The sequence below is a fragment of the Acinonyx jubatus genome, chromosome A2, assembly GCF_027475565.1.
Source record: "Acinonyx jubatus isolate Ajub_Pintada_27869175 chromosome A2, VMU_Ajub_asm_v1.0, whole genome shotgun sequence".
Classification (NCBI taxonomy): Eukaryota; Metazoa; Chordata; class Mammalia; order Carnivora; family Felidae; genus Acinonyx; species Acinonyx jubatus.
The window spans coordinates 108,657,270-108,676,168 of NC_069383.1; the positions used below are offsets into that span (position 1 = coordinate 108,657,270).

The 18,899-nt window shown below is 55.8% G+C and overlaps 1 protein-coding gene and 1 long non-coding RNA gene across 7 annotated transcripts in view; one reads left to right on the forward strand and one right to left on the reverse strand.

Moving 5' to 3' along the window:
- The first annotated feature begins 2,410 nt into the window (after positions 1-2,410).
- LOC128314842 (uncharacterized) lies at positions 2,411-4,883 on the forward strand. The gene is made up of 2 exons (XR_008296975.1): positions 2,411-2,698; positions 3,727-4,883. It is a non-coding gene; the product is annotated as an uncharacterized LOC128314842 (long non-coding RNA).
- MGLL (monoglyceride lipase) overlaps positions 4,480-18,899 on the reverse strand; it is a 247,223-nt gene continuing 232,803 nt past the window's right edge. For all 6 annotated transcript variants that reach the window (XM_053218848.1, XM_027049803.2, XM_027049801.1 and 3 more), the window contains 2 exons: positions 10,864-11,079; positions 4,480-7,574 (listed from right to left, as the gene is read on the reverse strand). In XM_053218848.1, the coding sequence (XP_053074823.1) occupies positions 7,449-7,574; positions 10,864-11,079 (342 nt within the window). In that variant the 3' untranslated portion in view covers positions 4,480-7,448. The remainder of the gene's footprint in view (positions 7,575-10,863; positions 11,080-18,899) is intronic.

An 18,899-nucleotide genomic window follows, 5' to 3' on the forward strand; every position in this document is an offset into this window, starting at 1 on the left:
CTGCCACTCGGGAAGGCCTGGGCAGTGAGCTGGTGGTGGCGTTCACATGCTGGGCTCCACCCAAGGTGTGGAGGGAGTGGCAGGAGGCCGCTGCAGCTTGGCAAAGTCACTCTGGTTGCCCTGGGCACTCAGGAAGGGCGGCGCCAGCCCGGTGGCCCAAGGGCCACAGGTCCCACCTTAGACCACACACTGACTCTTTGCGTGCCAAGGTATGTGGTAGGAGATTTAAGCAGTAAAACAGTTTTTTACATTACGATGCCTTTTTTAAGTAGATACTGGGGACAAAAATGAACTCGTTTACCGAACCCATCTTTTTTACAGCTATTATTTGAAATTGTGTTTGTTTTATAACAAATTTAAGTAAAGATATACGTGAGGAGATTTAACATTTTTTTTAATGTTTATTTTTGAGAGAGCACAAGCAGGGGAGGGGCAGAGAGAGAGAGAGAGAGAGAATTAGAAACTGCGAGATCATGACCTGAGCCAAAGTCAGACGCTTAACCGACTGAGCCAGCCAGGCACCCCTAGGAGTAGGATTTAAAGGGAAGCCTCTGGAAGTGATACCTTAGCAGCTCACTGACAGAGCAAGAATGGGGAGGGGCGCCATCGGGGTCAGGACAGTCACCTTCCCCGGGGCTGAGGTCCCCTCAGCAGCAGGGCCTTAGGCATTCCCCAGCTCAGTCACCCCTTCGACATTTCCCCCGATACTTGTGGTCTGAGGAGGAGAAAGGCTTTGTGTACAAAGGCGTTCGGTGTGGCATTGCAGACAAACAGGAACCAAGGAGGAAGGACGGCCTCAGCGAGCCAAGCGGGGAAGGAAGTGACAAAGCGGGTGTCGCAGAACTTCCCGTGGCCGTAAGGATGCTCGGGACAGCCTCTGTCCACACGGGGAAACACGGGGGCCCTTCAGCCTGCCTTGGGGTGTTCCCCACAAGCCCGGGCTCAGAAACACAGACTGAGGGTTGAGGCTCTCGTGTGATGTCTGTGCTGCGCTCAGAGTGTGGCTGTGCTACATTTACGATTCAGAAGCACATCTGTCCCTCCCCTAACAACTTCAATTCATTCCTGCTGAATGGAAAACTATTTCCATCAAATCTATCAGGGAATATATGCATTCTGTCCCCATTCGGGATATTCCCCGCTTTTCTCACAGAGGGAAGCATAGATCAGCTGGGCACAGACAAAATAAACAACACTGGAAAAGCAACAGAGAGCTTGTACGTAAGATGTGACGTAGGGACGGCCCGGTGCACCCCCAGCAAGAGACAGGAGCACTGGCGGGCAGGGGTGGAGGTGGGATCGGCAAGGTGCTGTGCTGAGTGCTGCTGGAGCTGGAATCAACATAAGTCATCCTCACCCTGTCTTTATTTGAAATGCTGCTGTTTGGTGCATCATGAGTTTGTTTTACGTTACTTTTTCTTTCATGTTTGTTCATTTTTGATAGGTGGGGAGGGGCTGGGGTGGGGGGGCAGAGGATCCAAAGTGGGCTCCGTGCTCACAGCAGCGAGCCCAGCACGGGGCTCGAACCCACGAGCCGTGAGGTCATGACCTGAGCCGAAGCTGGACGCTCAACCGACAGAGCCACCCGGGCGCCCCTACCATTACTTTTGATTTTTTAAATCACATTAAAAGTATTAACGTATCTTGTGTATTATAAGATTCTTGGGGCCCGTTTACATTGTGCCCGGGGCAAGTGCCTCGGCTGGCCTCTCCCTGGTCCTGTCCCGACCCAAACAGTCATTACGTGAGGCAAGTCTGTGATGACAACACAAAATGTTTTTTTTCATCCATGCTATAAAACCTTCCCCACCTGAAAAACAAATAAAAATTTAAAAAAAGAGAGCAACGGCTTTGCATATGCTGTTACCTCTCCCTGGAAAACCGCACAGCCCTTCATCTCCCATGTGACCGCAGCGGGCCGCAGCACCCAGGTTGGGCTGGGCTGCCATCTGGGCACTGGCATCATGGTTAGGAATGCTCTTGCCATGACCAGGGGCAGGCACATTGAAGGCAAAAAAGATGTCTCACTTGGGAAAAGTCTGACCGGCAGGCCTCAGAAGGAGGGACTTCTGGGGCCCTCGGGCTCCTGGGAGTTTCTGCCTCCACACAGGAGGCCACCCTCGGGCAATACCAGGCCCTACTGGTGGTAGAAGCTGAGCATGGCATTGGCACTCTGCACCTGGGGCTTTGTCACCTGCCTTCCTTCCCCTGGAGGTGCTGGGGAGGTATCCTGCACCTGGGTCCCAGACACCTGGGCTGGAGCTCAGTTACTGGCTTAGAGCAAATCACTGAGTCCCACAGAGCCGGCTTCCTTACCAGTCTATTTTTATTATGTTTATTTTTGCGAGGGAAAGAGCGTGCGTGCAAGCAGGGGAATGTGGGGGTGGGGGGGGGTGGGGGTGGGGGGGACAGTGGATCCGAAGTAGGCTCCAGGCAGACAGCAGCGAGCCCGACACGGAGCTCAAACTCACGAACTCCCGGGTTCGTGACCTGAGCTGAAGTCAGATGCACACCCGACTGAGCTACCCAGGCGCCCCACCCCGCCTTACCTAGATGAGAGCAACACTACGAACCACCCAAAGCTCGTGGAGAAACTGGGGTGCCTATGAGGAAGTTCCCATCAGGAGTGGCCGCTCACCCGATGTGGATTTCCGTTCTCTCCTGCAAGATGTAACAGGAGCAACGTGGAGCCTCCTTTGTAAGCTTTTCTTATCTGTAGCGTTTTGGAGATGTGCCTGCGTTCCTTAGTTCCCTCTGGATCCCTTGGCCCTCAAGGGTCATAAAACCTTGGAGGTTTTACCTCTTCAGTAGCCACTGATTCAGTCTGCCCTTCTGTGTCCACACTGTGCCCGCCTTAGTTGGGGCCCTGCCTCACCTCTAGCTCATTCTCACCCCCCTGTTGGCAGATGCTGACCCTGGGCATCCCATCCTTGCAAGCCTCAGTGCACACGCTTGGTTCTCGGGCACAGCCAGCTGTCTCCCCCTGATACCAGCCTGTCCTGTTGGGAGGGCAACCTGGCTCGCCTCCCAGCCTCCCATGAATTTGGCTGTGGCTGAGCCACCGGGTTCTGGATGTGATCTGAGACAACGCAGTCTCTGATTTATTTCCTGAAAGGCGCATGCCTGTCCCTTTCCTTTCTTCCCCTCCAGTGGGCTGGAATGAGGACGCAGTGGCAGGAGCTGCAGCAGCCACCTCGGACCAAGGGCCACATGCTCAACGCTTCCCCGGCAGAGAGAGGGGAAGGTGGGAGGAGAAAGAGGCCAGGCTGCTGCTCCTCCCTGCTAGCCTCCATTCTGATCATGGCCGTGTCCTCTACCTGAGGCCACAGCCTGACGGGCACCCTGCTCCCCAGGCAGTGTGTTCCACTGGCACCCCCCTCCCCCCTGTCAGGGCTCCCTGTGGCTAGTCCTGATGCTACACCCACCCCGGCGGACCCCTTCATCACACTAGCCTTGGTTGGCTGCTGCTGTGGGTGCCAACCTGAGCTCCCCCCACCAAGCCCTGCCCTGAGCCCCCTCGCCACAGGACCGGTGCACCCCACTCCTGTTCCTCTTTCTGCTTTCCTGCGGGGCTGCCTCTGGGCTGGTCCCCTGTGCTCTCATTGTCCCTTTTCCTGCCCCACAGCTGGGAGGCACTGGACTGACTGGCAGGTTTGTGGCCCTCTGTCATTTTGGGGGCAGCCCCAGGTGCCTGCTGCAGCCTGCCTTCCCTCCCTCATTGGACAGGTATTTAACGGGGACCCCTAGAGACCAGAGGCCCAATGCAGGACACACCCTCCTGCAGCTCAGTTCTGGTGGAGGGACAGTTACCGAGGCATCAAGCAGAACACGGATCATGGCAGATGGCAATAACGTGCTGGGGAGAAGGAAGGCGGGAAGGAGCCAGGGTAGGTGTGCTGGCGTTAGACCAGGTGGTAAGGAAAGGCCTCACAAAGGCCAGCAAGGGAAGCTGGTGTGGGGGGGGGGGGGGCAGTGGACACAGGAGGAAGAGGGTGAAGTCAGGGCCTGTTATGAGCCAGAAGGGCCACCTGTGACTCACTAGCGCCCCCTCTGGCCACCGTGTGGGGAAGACTGAAAGGGCACCACCCCCTGAGAAGGGTGCTGTCGCCACCTGGCGGGAGGAGAAGGCGACAGCAGTGGGGCCAGAGGGAAGTGGCTCGTCGCCCTGCTCCTGAGACGGAGCTGACCAGGGGACAGACGCGACGCGGAGGAGGGTGTGCAGAGCAGGAGAGCTGAGAGGGGTCGTGCCGGGGAGTTCAGAGCTGGGACGGGCGGCGGCGGAGTTGGGAGAAAGCACGCATGTGGTCTGCTCCGGCACGGGTCCCCAAGCACGGAGAAGGGAAAATCAAGGCCCCACAGGCCGGCTTGAATCACATGACTGGCTCAGCCCAGAGGGCAATACCGCCTTGCCAGAGGGCCTGCTGTTCCCCGTACAGGGAGTGGAGTAGTCTCGGATCAGACAGACAGACGGCACCACCATGCAGAAAACATCCGGTTTATTAGGATTAGTTGTGGCGTACATGGTTCCTTTGATAGTTCTGAGCTGATCACGAGTCCCCAGTAACGGTACACAGGTAGGGATGCGGCTGAACACAGACAGTAACTGGTAAACTGCTTAGAAAATCACGGGGACCCCAATGGGTTATGTTAGCGATTTGTGAAAGAAAGAAAACGTAGCGTGGGACCTTGCCACGGGTGCGGAGCAGAGCAGGCGGGTTTTTGTGGCCTCCTTCAGTGCTCTCACTGCGAGCCCCCATGCCCCCCAGAAGCTGGATGGGAGGGCCAGAGACCATCCACCCCCCTCCCTGCCAAGGAGCAGCGTCCCCCTCTTCCTGCTTACAGGTGGCATCTCTTCCCAGAAAGACTGTCAGCCATGAAGCCCATTTCCATACGGACTGGCGTGACCTCCGAGTTACAGGGGGAAGGTGCTGCATCCACGACAGCGCTGGGGCCTAGTGTCCCGACAGGTCGTCCCGTCGCATCTCCAGAATCCATCTTCCCACCTGCTCGAGGCCGGGACACGTGTGACCCAGCTTCCTTCCCTTTCAGACCCAGCTCTTCGTCGTGGCGAAGGCAGGACTTGGAAGTTCCGAATGTCAGCATGGAGCATGGAGCCGTCAACACTGAGCACGAACTCAGTTCAAGACTCACACAGCTGTCCCAGGACAGGCGGGCACGTGGCACTGGCGTGGCCCCGCGTGGGACTCCAGACACAGCTGGTGTCCAGCTCCCACCCCTGCTCCTATTCAGCAGGTGGGGTGGCCTGTCAATGTCCCCGTCCCCTCCTAGATTGGGAGACACTCCTGCTTCCAAATAATTCTTTGTTCTAATATAGGTGAGTCTTTAACCAGATATGCAAATGTGACTGATTTAGAGCTTTCGTATAATCTCTGTTAGAGCTTTCATATAAATAAACTCATGCATCCAAAAGATTCCCAGTCAAACCACGTGCCTGATATTTAATTTGGGAAATAGCCTGGCCGGCACACGCTTCTCGGAGAGGCCGTGGGGATGGGAGGGCGTGGGGACTTTGTGTGACCCGCGCTATCACAGCTCCGGGCAAGAATTCCAGATCTGGGTTCAGGGGCGTCTCAAGGCTTGGGGGTCTGCGGGGAGAGTTTCTGCTTCTCCGCTGAGCAGCAGAGACACTCACCAGTGGCCCAGCTTGAACAGGCCAGGGCTGACCTTCTCTCTCAGTGCATTTTTTACATTTTTCTCCCCCGAAGAGAAGCCAGAGAAGGAAGACAGGGCAATGAAAGCCTCCCTCCATGGGAACGTGGGCCCTGCCCGTGCCCTTCCCCCACCGGAGGGGCAGGAGAGTACAAACCCCGGCCCCCGGGCGAGCATGACTTTCAGCTGGGGGTCGGGGTCTGCCCACCGGAGGAGGGTGCCCCGCTCTTGGCTACGCCGTGGTGGGGTCAGGGCCCCCGGACGGAGAGCGTGAGGGATGCCCCGCTCCGGACACCCAGACCAAGCCTCGGAAGAACAGGGGGTGAGAGGCAGCGGTTCCCACTGCCGAAGGAAGAGGGGTGGGAGCCCCAACTCCCAGTCTCCAAAGTCAGAGGGCCTGGCAGGGGAGCAGCCGCCTCATCTGGGGCCTTGGGGCTCCCGGATTGCACCCTGCGGCCGAGTGGGTGCCCCCCAACGGTTCCACCCCCACCCGGGGTCCTGGTTGACGAAGAGCCTCATGAGGTAACAGCAGCCCCGCTTGAAAGTGAAAGTACTCTGCAGTGGGCGGTGATCCCCGTTTATTGCTGGCGCTGAGTGAGGGCCACGGGCGGGCCTTCGGGGGTCGGCACCTGAGAAGGGCAGGTCAGGCGCTGCTGGGCCCTCTGCTGGGAAACGTCGCCCGGGGCCAGCCTCGCTGTGGCCTCGGGGGCCTGCAGTCCTGGGCAGGGCCACCGAGTCGGGACTCTCTCGTTCTGCCACCAGAGGTGGCTATGCCGCCAGCACCGAGGCTCCCAGGGCGGCTGTGGGTCCGGACCAGGGATGGGCCCGTAACCTCCCACTGCTGGCGCTCCAGGGCCCCGCTTTCCGGGGGTTGCACCTTAGCGCCTTAACCAGGGCCCTCCCACCATGTCCCCCTCCTGTGCGGGGGCATCAGGCTCCCATAGCTTCAAGCCCCCCTCGGTCCCACCCACCCACCCACCCACCCAAAGAGTCTCTGCTTTAGAATATACAGTATATATTAGATGCTTCATCTTGAATACACTCCCTCTCTGAGTGTCAGGTCAAATTAGTCATGTGAGGGGAGGCGGGCCCCCGAATATGTAAAGCACTCAGCGGGCGCCCGCCAGGCTCCCTGGCAGGAAGGAGGGGATTCCTGACCACGTTCTCTTTCCAGGGCAAGCCTCCTCCCATCCCAAAGCCCAGCTCCAGGCTGATGAGGAGCTGACATGGGTCATGGGTGACTCCTCATGTCAAGGAAGTCCTGGGCATTGTCTGGGCCTCGGGGGGCACGTGAGACTGCCCAGGGGAGGTGACGCCTGCCACCTTGTCCCACGGCCAGAGAAAGGCCACAGAGCGAGGCCAGCTGGGGAGGGTCTTGGGGTGGGGGCTGGAAGGGAGGGCAGGAGGGGAGACTCCTCTGATTATTGCGGTCAGGTGTCCGGGGAAACACCAGGGATTCCTGGGAACCTTGTGGGGGCTGGGAGAGGCAGGGCAGAGGCTCCGCTTGGTTTTAAGGACATTTGAGCACATTCTCTCCCTGGGAAACTTGCCTGTGGCCCTTCTCTGTGCATGAAGTGTCTATCCCTTAATGTAGATCCAGTGACAGCCTGATATATGACAAGGATGTCTTGTTTTAAAGTAAATTGTGCCAGGGATCCCTCCGATTTGTGATCCCCACCCCTGCCCCCTGCAAGCCACATCTGACAAGCCAGCTTCTGCCCTTCCTCTGCCCACTTCCCCGACCCACCGGCTGTGGGCAGGTCACACAGCTAGTTCGCTCAGAGCGGGGACCGCTTTCCCGCGGCTGCTGTCCTTTGGGAGACCCACATGTTTATTTCGTGGAAGACGGAGTTGGTTACTTCTGGAAGCTCTTTGTGGAGAACGTGGTAGGCACCTTCGTAAATCTGCAATTGGGAGAGACAGGAAGTCAAGGCCACAGGAAGGGACAGGTACAGGCAGGGAGGAGCCAGCGGGTGCTCCGGGCTCTCTCCCCATGCGCCGAGGACTCCCCTCTTTATGCTGTTGTTGTCTTTCGATCAGAGGACAGCTCAAATAAATTAAAATGTCCCAACGTGTTCTAGGGGCGCCTGGGTGGCTCAGTTGGTTGAGCGTCCGACTTCGACTTAGGTCATGATCTCGTGGTTTGTGGGTTCAAGCCCCGTGTCGGGCTCTGTGCTGACAGCACAGAGCCTGGAGCCCATTTCAGATTCTGTGTCTCCCTCTCTCTCTGTACCCCTCCCCCCTCACACTCGGTCTCTCTCTCCTTCAAAAATAAAAAACATTAAAAAAAATTTAAAAAAATAAAATGTCCCAACATGTTCTAGCATGCCTTTCCTTACGCACACCCTCCCTTGACTCTACTTCTCTCTCTAGCTATGGACCCGTCTGGGCCTCCATCTCGAAAGGGTGAGTTCCACTCACTGTCTACACATCCTTGCCTTCCGTCTGGTGCTCAGCGTATTCCAACCTGACTTTCACTCCCACCAGCCCTCAGCGTGTGTTCTTGGCACCCCCTCCCATGACCTTCCCCTCGCAGTAGCCAGGAAACGCTTTTTGCTCTCGTGTGATCTGACTTCTCAGCTCATTCAAAAGTTGACCAGTGTGGACTCTCTAGAAACACTCTCCTCTTGTGGTTTGCACGGCTTTCCGCCCTCACGGTCTTCTTCCTGTCTTGCCACCAGCCCCTTCTCAGTCTAGGCTGTACCCACGGCCCTGCTGACCTTTGCATGCTAGCAGGGCCCATGGGCGTGGCCGTGGGTCTCCTTGTCCTTCCCTGGAGTAACCCTGTCCGGTCTCGTGGTTTTAAAACCACTCCTGTGCTGGTGACTCAGGAATTAAATCTCCAGCCAGATCTCTCTCTGAACTCTAGATGCGTATATCTGACTGCCTATTTGTAGGACTGCCAATAGGCATCTCCAAATTTCTTTATTTTTTTTTCAACCGTGGTAAAAAAAAAAAAAAAAAAAAAGATCACATAAAATTTACCACCTTCATCATTTTTAAGTGTACAGCTCAGGAGTGTTAAGTATTTTCACACGGTTGTGCAACAGATCTCTAGAACTTTTTCACCTTGCGAAACTGAAACTCCTGTTAAATTCCCTCTCCTCCTTCCCCCGGCTCTGGGCAACCACCATTCTACTTTCTATTTCTACGGTTTCTGACTCCTTTAGATGCTTCACGCAAGTGGAATCATACGGTGTTTCTGCTTCTGCAATTGGCTAATTTCACTGAGCATAGTGTCCCCAAGGTTCATCATGTTGTAGCATGAGTCAGAACTGCCTTCCTTTTTAAGGCTGAATAATATTCCATCACTGGTCTAGACCACATTTGATGTATCCACTCATCCATCGATGGACGTCTGGGTTGCTTCTACTGCTTGGCTGTGGTGAAGAATGCCCCCATGAGCACGGGTGGTGAGCACCTTTGGGAGACCCTGCTTTCCTTTCTTTTTCCGAATTTCTAACGGGACCCTCTAACAGGTGGCTCAAAATGGAATTCTGGATATTCCCCACACCTCTGTCCCAGTGTCTCACAACTGGGAGCCGCGTCTCCTCCCTGGTGCAAGCCCACAGCCCAGGGCTTGCCCTGCTCCCTCCCAGCCTGTCTCTGGCCTCCAGTCTTGCCTCCACGTGGCAGCTGTGAGGACTCCTGGAGAACTGAAATCAGCACATGTCACTCTCCAGCTCCAATGCTCAGGTGAATCTTCATGCAACCCAGAGAAAAAGTCCCGACTCTGGGCACGCGGGCCACCACTCCCTTGCTCGGCTCACACCGCCCCCTGCTGGCTGCTTGCACACAGCCCGATCTTTCCAACCTGGGGTCTTGGTGTGCTGTCCCTCGTTCTGGAACATTCTTCCACCACTCTCCCTGTGCGCCCCATCTGAAGCAGGGGCTTCACCGTCCCTCTGGTCGGCCAGCCCACCCCCGGCACCGACCCCCTGCATCATCATCCTGGTCGTGTTTCTGCTTAGTGCTCATCTGGCTAGGACGGGGGCCACATGGGAGTCGGACTCTGCCTGTCTGGACCCCGGGCCTGGCACAGAGTAGGTGCCCAATGAGTATGTGAATTAAAGAAGACACGGATGAGAGGGGGGTGAATGCATAACTGAGTGGTCTTCTTGGGGCTGGGGTGTGCCACACGGGAGGCTCCCACCCAGGCTGCCAGGTCCACTGGAGTTTTCATGCCCTCTGGCACTAACACAGCCAGCTTTCCTCTCCCCGCTCTCCTTCTTGTTCTTCATCCACAAGTCTGCATCTGGTGTTTGGTGTGAGCCGGGGTCTGCTCTTCGTACTGCTGCAAGGGGAGCACTTGATGGTTGGCAGGGATGGAAGCGTCTTTGTTAGCGAGGTGCGGGGTGGAGAGCGGCAGGGGCTCTGTCAGAGGACCTGAGTTCGAATTCTGACTCCGCCACTCAGTAGGTGTAGACTCTGTGTGACTTTGCCTGCTCTCCTTACACTGAGCAAGAAATGGCCCTGGACGCAGGGCCCCTGCACTCGGTTGCTCAGGCTGTGGTGGCAAGGTCAAGGACACATCTGTTGGGGAATGCGCTGCACCCTAGGGGTGTGTCTGCCTAACCAGCCGCAGAGCGCCACCTTCAGGGTCAGCTGTCGCTTGATGGGTATACAGTAGGTGTTCCTCCCCCTGGGGCTCTGCCCGGTTCCATCAGGCAAACAAAATGGGCCCCTCTCAACCCCACAACTACATCTGCCATCTTGAAAGGTGCTCTGAGTTAGTCCGTTGCAGTCTAGCGGGTGTGATGTGCCACGTGGCTATACCACAGGTGCTGTCCCCTCTGCTCTTGAGGGTTCCCTTGCAGACCAGATCCCACCAGGCCCCCTGCACCTTTGCGCCCAGAGCCCCCGGGGGCGGCAGCCAGGCTGAGGCGTAAGGCCAACACGTAGGGAGGCCAGGCAGAACACACGCCCTTGGCCCTCGGTCGCGGCCAAGCCGAGGGCATTCTCTCGGGAGACCTCTTTCTGCTCCATGCCCGGTTGTGGTTCTCTTCTTGACTGCGACAACTCAGTGCTCTCTCCTTCTTCCTCTCAAGCTCGTTCATGTGAACAATCAGCTCATGGCTTGTGCACTTGCTCAGAATTAATAGATGCCTGGCATCCCTGGTACTTGTTCCCCCGGGGGGGCCCAGGGGACGCCACCTTCCCTCTGTCTTGGGGACGTGGGGGGCAGCTGCTCACCTTGAGTGTCTTGTCCTGGCTCTTGGAGGACTCCATGACCAGGTAGGCCCCTTTGCTGTCACAAAGGCGGTCGGCAGAGCCCTGGAGCAGCAGGAAGGGCAAGGTCAGCTTGGGAAGGGCCCGCTCCACCCGCGTGACGGCATTGAGCAGCTGGTTGCCGAAGCACACCTTCAGTCCCGCCCGGCAGATGAGGGGGTCCGCATTATAAATGTCGACCTGCAGGAAAGAGAGAGAGAGAGAGAGAGAGAGAGAGATCCATGAAATGTTGGGCAGGGGGCTTCCAGTCCAGGGGCCCGGACCTGTTTCCTGGGAGCTTTCCTCCTGCTCTGGCCTGAACGGCTGATTCGGGTCACGTCCGCCCCTCTGGGCTGTGGCTGCCGAGCGAGAGCCAGGAGCAGGGCCAGCCCTTCCAGAAGGCCGACCTGCACTACTTTTGGCCCCCCTCCTTCCAGGCTCTGCTGCATGCCGCACTCATACCCGTGCCCATGGACAGTTTCAAGCATTGATTTGTCACCAAAAAGATGTAAGCAGCATCATATCGTTTGCTTTGATGATTTCAGTCAGGAGTAGCTCTGAGGAGGTTTTGGCGTTGATCTGCGTGGATTCTGTTTTCTCTAAGTCTGTCCACCTGGAATTCTGTCTGCCTGGTGGGCGTGGGTGAGGAGCACATGCTGAGTGAGGGGGTAGGAGGGGCTCTGCTGGAAGGCCTGGGGCTGCTGCGAGGGGTGCCGAAGGCCCTTGGCAGGGCACTGCCCCCTCAACTTCGGGAGAAGCAAGGCCCGGGGCAGGTCTGAGCCGCAGAGGTTGCCCGCCACCCTGACAAGGAGCCTGTCACCACACCTGCACCCTCAGCCGTATCTGCCCCTTCACGGGATGTGCCTAGAGGCGGGTCTGACGTGGAGGTCCACCCAGCCATTGGTGGGGCTGCCCTGGCACCCTGTCCTGCTCTCCCTACCTTCTGGCTGGACTCCTCTGCCTCTGAGGGTGCCTGCTCACTCTGGCCCGAGGTGGGGCATCTGCCCCACAGAATCTGGGTAACAAGTTTCTAGAACTCTCTGAGGCCCATATGGGAAGGTGTGAGACCACAACGCCCCTCTGCTCAGTTTCCTCATTCTTGCCAGTGGGTACTTAGCCAGTTGGAGAAGTGCCCTGTGGTGCCAGGACTGGGTGAGGGAGCAGAGAAGCCACAGGGATGAAGCTTCCGGGAAGAGATGCTCGTGAGGCCACCAGAGAATCCACTGCGCTCTGACTCTGACCCTCCAGGTGTGGGGGCTACATCTCCCCTTCTTCACCACCCCCTACAGGGCCTCCGCCAGAATCCTGGATCTGGGCCAAGAAGGGACAGGCTGTCTTGGGTCGCCCCTGCCATCCCTGGAGTGATCCCATGCTGGGGACTGAGCATGGCACACCAGACCATTTGTGAAAAGCCACGCGAGATGGATTAACCACTTCCTGCAGCTGAGCTGGTGTTGACTCCTGCAGGGTCAGGCCATCTGCTTGGGGGCTGAGAGGATGAGAGACTGGCCAGGACAGGGCACAGGCAGTTTCCGGCTTGACCGCATGGCCACAGCGGGAGAGCATTCGGGGTCTGCATGGAGGCGTGTTCGGGGAGAGGGCTGTGGGGCCCCCCAGAGAGGCCTGGGCTTAAAGTCTGTTGTAAACTGATGCCAACAAATACAAAGGCAACTGCAGCACCTCTGACCGGACACATACTTTGTGCTCAGCGTGGGGCCAGGATGTCACGAGCAGGATCTTGTTTGGGAAAAAGAAATGAGGGTAGCCAACATTCATTCCTGAACTCTCCTGCGAGTTTGGCCCTGAGCGTTCAACCCATTCAACCTTCATGACCTTCGTAAACACACTGCATGAGGAATGGCTCTCATTACCCCTGTTTTGCAGAGGAGGTGGCTGTCACGAGTTACCCAATTCCTGTTTTCCCCTATAGAGCCCTGGATGCGCAGTTTGGAACACTACCACCCAGAATAAAGACTACATTTCCCAGCCTCCCTTGTAGCTGCATGGTCACGTGACCAGATTCTGGCCAATAGGGAGGGAGTGTGCACTTTCTGGTCAAGGAAAGGCTTATCCTACCCTTGCCCCTCCCACCTGCCAGGGCAGACACGGGTGGAGTACAGAGACAGGTGACGCCACAGGGACAAGGGCTGCCCCTTGGAAACAGCGAGAAAAAATGGATGCCGTTAGCCCTGAGAAGTCACTGTGCAGGGAAACAAGCCTCTCTCCTGTTAACCCTGTTGTTGTGGTCTGGTCTGGGCAGGCTGGCGGGCCCCGGGCTGACAGCACTCCATTCCACGCTGCCAGGGCCCTGGTTGTGTCCTTGCGAGAGTACAGGGCCCGAGCCCGTTAGACCACCCCCCTCTTGAAGCGGCTTGACACTTTGCCCTGCTGACCCAGATCACCCTGGGCACGTGGAGGCCCTTGAGGAGTTTGCTCCTGGGTTTAATTGCTCTGACAATCAAGTGGCTTCCTGCTCTTGGCTCTTGGCTTCCTTTTTCCACGTCTGGATCACGTAGGCCCTGTTTACACAATGATCTATTACGGGCCTGGGGAAGGACATACCAGATGTGTTGGGGAAAGGGCAGGCCCTGGTATAAACCATGGCCAGGGTGGAAGGCGAGTGGCAGAGGGGAACTGGGACCAAGAAGGAAGAGGAGGGCCATGTGGAAAGCTGAGGCTCAGAGGGCCCAACCCTGCCTCCAAGTAACCATTCTGGCCCAGTCATGGCAGCCTTTGTTTTCTGAGAGCTTGAGATCTAAATCTGCCCAAAGTCCTCCTTTGGGGGTAGCAATGTGTCCTGTCATCCCCAGGAAGGAATGGACAGGGCTCTCCCTCCTCGGCCGGGTCCGAGCCCGGAGCACAGGTCTGCAGAACTAGCCCATTCAAAACCGGAGACCACAAGGTCAGTCCCAAAAGATGTATGATTCCATTTCCACGACGTTCTCGAAATGACAAAAATGAGAGAACGGATTAGTGGTTCGGGAGGGATGAGGTGGGAGGGAAGCGGACGTGGAGGGATTCTGGGGCTCGACTGTATCAGTGTCAGTATGCTGGTTGAGTTACTGTCCTACAGATTTGCAAGATGTCATCACTGGGGGAACTGAGGAAGGGTACATGGGACCCCTCTGTATTATCTGTCACAAGTCTGTGTGAATCACAGTTATCTTCAAATAAAAAGTCTGATTAAAAACACATAACAAAGATCCAGTCTTTGGTACTATCTCTCACGCCCAGCTCCCTCCATTTGTTGGACCACAGCTGGTCCTGCCAGTGGAGGACGGTGTCCGCTGGGGACCTACCAGCCAGAAGCTGTGGATCTGAGTCCAAGTGACTGAATTTTTGTTGCAGATGACTGACTTCTGGGGACACCTCCACTCGCTGAGACTTGAAGTCCTTCTTCTTGGTTGGGGTAGTTGACTGACCGATATAAGAAAGACCAGAGGAGTGAGGGCCACTCAGCCCTGACGTCTCCTAGCTGTGTGACCTTGGGCGAGGCCCTTCTCCTTCCTGGGCTTCAGTTTCCCCACAGGGAGGACCTTGAAATTCCTTTGGGGTTGTAAGTTTCATAAGCTGTGAATATGTTCCTGGCCTCCTGTGTGCGTTTTAGCAATCGTCAAGTACTTCACGGTTTTCTGAGGCTGTCAGGGCCGTCAGCAAGGTTGAACTGGACAGCCAGGAACATGCCAACTGGGGCTCCTGACTTCCGCACAAGGTCTCTCTGTGGGAAGAGACTTTGCCCCAAAGCACAGTAAATATAGCTGCAATCCACAGCTGGGAGTTTTCTTGAACCTTCGGTTGAGCAAAATCTAGGCCCCACCCCACCAGTCAAAGCTCTTGACCTATTTTTTTGAAAATCTGTTCTGTGATGGAATGCAAAATTACATTTTTAGTTAGAATAATACTAAAAATAACTAACACACGGAGCCCTTAACTCTGTACCGGGTGCTACATGAAGTGCTTTACTTGTATTTGCTCATCGAAACTTCTCAGGAAGCCTCTGTAGGGACTGGTATTATTCTTCTATCTGTGAGGAGCCTGAAGCTCAGAGAGGCTGTGTGACTCACCCAAAGTTACACAGTAATTAAGGGGCGGAGCCAGGATAAGAAGGTAGGCAGGTGGGCTCCACATTAACATTCTGAACCACTCACCAGGCTATGCTACCTGTCTAGAGAAGAGAAAGTAAAGGTGGGTCTTGTGCACTTAGATGGCCAGGAGCTGTGGAGGTGGCCCTCCCAGAAAAGAAAGGGCTGGGTCCCTGGTGAGGACCAGAAACGTCTGGGCCTGACAGATAACGAGGTGATCCTTCGCGGACTGCCAAAGGGCAAGGGGGTGCCCTCTGGGCACAGACACACAGGTGTCATTCCACGTGACAGACAAATACGGCCCAGCAGGCCTGGCTTCCCCTCAGGTACCTACAGATGTGTCTACAGCTGGAGCTTTTTCACCCTCTTTCCCTCGAATCCCTTCCTTTTCCTCTGGAAGCCTCATGCTTCCACCTGAGCTTTAGCCCACCCATCCTGGGACTCCCACCTCCTTCCTCCATTCTTTAGGTCTCTGTTAATCCATCTATTTCCTTCACAGGAAAATCAGCTCACCTTCTCTGGCATACTGGAGAGAGAGTGCGTAGCAACTCTGCCCAAAGGATTGCTATGAAACTGTGGGGACCCTAAAACGAACCGGCAGGCCTTTGCAGAGACAATCTCTTCATTTCCCACCTTTGCCTTGAATGGCAGGAGAGGCAATTTGTTGTGGAGAGAGTTGGATGAGGGAAAATCCTGTCCTACGCATGTTGGCTTCCATCTCCTGTCTCAAGTGTTTTCCCAGCCGGATGCTCTTTGTCTCCTTGAGGGTCTGTTCTGCTTTCGGGCCTCAGGTCAGGCCTCACTCCATCAGGCTCCCCAGGCTCTCAAGCTAGGGGCCCTCCACCAGCCCCACGCGCACCGGGGTCTGCAGTCCGGTGTTCGTGCGCCTGGCTCGGCAGTCAAGCATCAGCCCTTGGGGCCAGCCCTGGGAGGCCCTTGGTAGACACTGGATAGATGGATGGATGGATGGATGGATGGATGAGTGAGCCTTCCTCTAACCCAGTCTGAGAAGCAGCACTCAGGCTCTGGGGGTCTGGTGCACACTGGGCGGCAGCTGGGAAACTCCGCAGCGGGCTCGCTGGCCCACAGCTGGCAGAGGGCCTGTTCACAGCTGGAATGACACCAGGCTCAGAGGCTTCATGTCACAAAGAAGGGCTGGGCACCGGAGAAGAGCGCCCCCCGCCCCCAACGAAGGCCAGCTCTCATGAGTGCCAGGTTCATGGGATATCCTCAGGGCGAATGAGAACTCAGCATAGGAATCGGCCTGAACCGAAGACACGGCCCGCTGATAGCAGGCTTGCCTGGCGCAGCCAACGCAAGCTCCCCTCTCCGTGCGCCCTCTCTTGTTGAGCCTTGTCCAGCTGTCCCTGGGGCCTGGATGCCTGTAGAGTCTCTCCTCTCTTCCCACACTCAGCTCACTGCCCCTTGCTCTGGGAGGCCTCCCTCCCTGGGGGCACTGTGAGCCATCACTGTTCCTGTCCTTCCTCCGGGCAGGCATCCTCTGTACCTATAGCCTGGGGCTGCCCCTGACATTTCCAGTTTCCAGAATCCCCCTTCCCATGCCCCTCTTCTTGTCTGCTGGCAAACCCTGGGCCCCTCTTCAGGGCCAGTTCACATGTTTCCTCCCACTGACAGGCGCCCAGGCACCGTTGGAGAACCTGGCGCTTCCCTCCAGGGCTCCTGTATCTTTGACACAACTTTTGCTGATGTGATAACAACAGCTCCCATCGGCATGGTGTCTACACGGCACCAGGCTGCGGCCAAACCCACCCCCCCTGCCACCCCACTCCAAGGTGGATCAGTGGCACCGTGTGGTTTCCAAGGTCGTGTTGTGGCACAAAGGAGGAGACAGAGTCGGGGATCTGGGTCCGGACTCTTCCCACCGAGCCTGCTGCCTGCCTCTTTGTCCTTCTCCAGAACCACCTTTCTGCCCTGTGGCCGTGACCCCAGAAGACAGGGTGGCTCATCGGGTATTTCCGGGCCTGGCCCGAAGCGGGGCTTCCATGAAATCCTGTTGGTGTAACGTGCCACCTGCAGGACGGCAGAGGGGAGATGAGGGTCTTGCCTGATGCGGCACAAAGTCCCCCCAACTCGGCTGACTGAAGGTAAGTCAGGAGGCCCGAGTCACTGCTATGGCTGTTGGAGGACATGCCCAACCTTGGTGGCTGAAATTCTCGAGCCAGACAAGAACCATCAGAAATAAGGCCACTGTGGTTCCATTCTGGATAGACACGGGATGAATCAGGATTAGCCTACATGTATGAGTTACCGCTGAATCAAGAGCGTATGAATTACTGAGCATCACTGAACATTGCAAAAACCCAGCACAAGGTTCTGGGGCTTCCTTCTGGAGGGCCGAGGATCTTCACAATCAGACAGGCAACCCTGCCGGCTCCTTCAGAGTGGAGCTCCCTGAGTTGTGACCCCGAACCCAGACACGGCTCCTGAGTGGTCACCAAAAGAAGGGGAAAAGCAGCCGCTGTACTCTCCACGCAGTCACATTGGCCACAGCCACCTTTTCACAGGCCCAGGGATTGAATACGAAGTGAGAGAAACAAGAAAGAATTACAGGGATCTTACAGGACCACCTCCGTCATGGCAGTTCACAAACAGCAAGATCCCGTCACCGCAAGTCTTAAAAAGTTGGTGGCAACTAAGGAAACCAAAATGCAGATTAGATAGAGAATGAAGACAGGGAATTACTGATACTTTTCCAAAGCGTGACGACGGCATGGGGCCATGTGTGAATGTCCTCATTCTGGTTCCTTCCTCTTGGGCAACACACACTGAAGTATTGAGGAGTTTAGGGTCCCCGTGCCTGCAACTTAACTTTCAAATGGTTCAGCCAAAACAACGTACCTACTTCACCACCCTGGGTTGGGCAATGACTTCTTGAACATGACGCCAGATGCACAGGCAACGAAAGAAAAAAGTAGGGAATTTGGACTACATCAAAATGAAAACCTTTTGTGCATCAAAGAACACTATCAACATAGAAAGGCAACCCACAGAATGGGAGAATATACTTGCAAATCACATACTGACAAACGGTTCATGGCTAGAATATACAAAGAGCTCCCGCGATGCAACAACAATGCCACCCAAAACATCTGATTGAAAAAATGGAAAAAGTAACGTGAATGGACACTTCTCCCAGGAAGATATACAAATGGCCAGTAAACGCATGAAAAGGTGCTCAGCACCACTGGTCATTAGAGAAATGCAAACCCTTTTGGGTGTAAACCCAAAAGTACCAAAAGCAGGGTCTTGAAGAGATAGTTGCACACGCATGTTCACAGCAGTCTCATTCACAACAGCCAAGAGGTAGACGCAGCCTGGGTGTCCGTTGACAGATGGATGCATGAACAAAATGTGGTCTATCTATGCCATGGAATAGCATCCAGCCTTCTAAAGGAAGGAAAGTCTGACACAGGCTGCAACAGGGATGAGCCTTGAGGACACGGGTCAGTGAAATGAGCCGGTTACAAAAGGACAAATACTGTATGATCACACTCGTATGAGGTCCCTAGAAGAGTCCAATTCATAGTGACAGAAAGGGGGACGCTGGGTGCCAGGGGCTGGAGGCGATGGGGAGCAGAGCGTTATTATTTAGTCGGGACACAGTTTCAGTTTGGGCAGATAAAGAAGCTTTGGAGACGGGTGGCAGGGACGACTGTGCAACACGGTGAGCATGCTTAAGGCCACCAAGCCCTACGTTTAAAAATGGTTAAGATGGTAGGTTTTAAAAAATGAATTACTGGGACCTTATGAAGATAAAAAGCTTCTGTGCAGCAAAGGAAACAACCAACAAAACTAAAAGGCAACCAACGGAATGGGAAAAGACATTTGCAAATGACACATCGGACAAAGGGCTAGTATCCAAAATCTATAAAGAGCTCACCAAACTCCACACCCGAAAAACAAATAACCCAGTGAAGA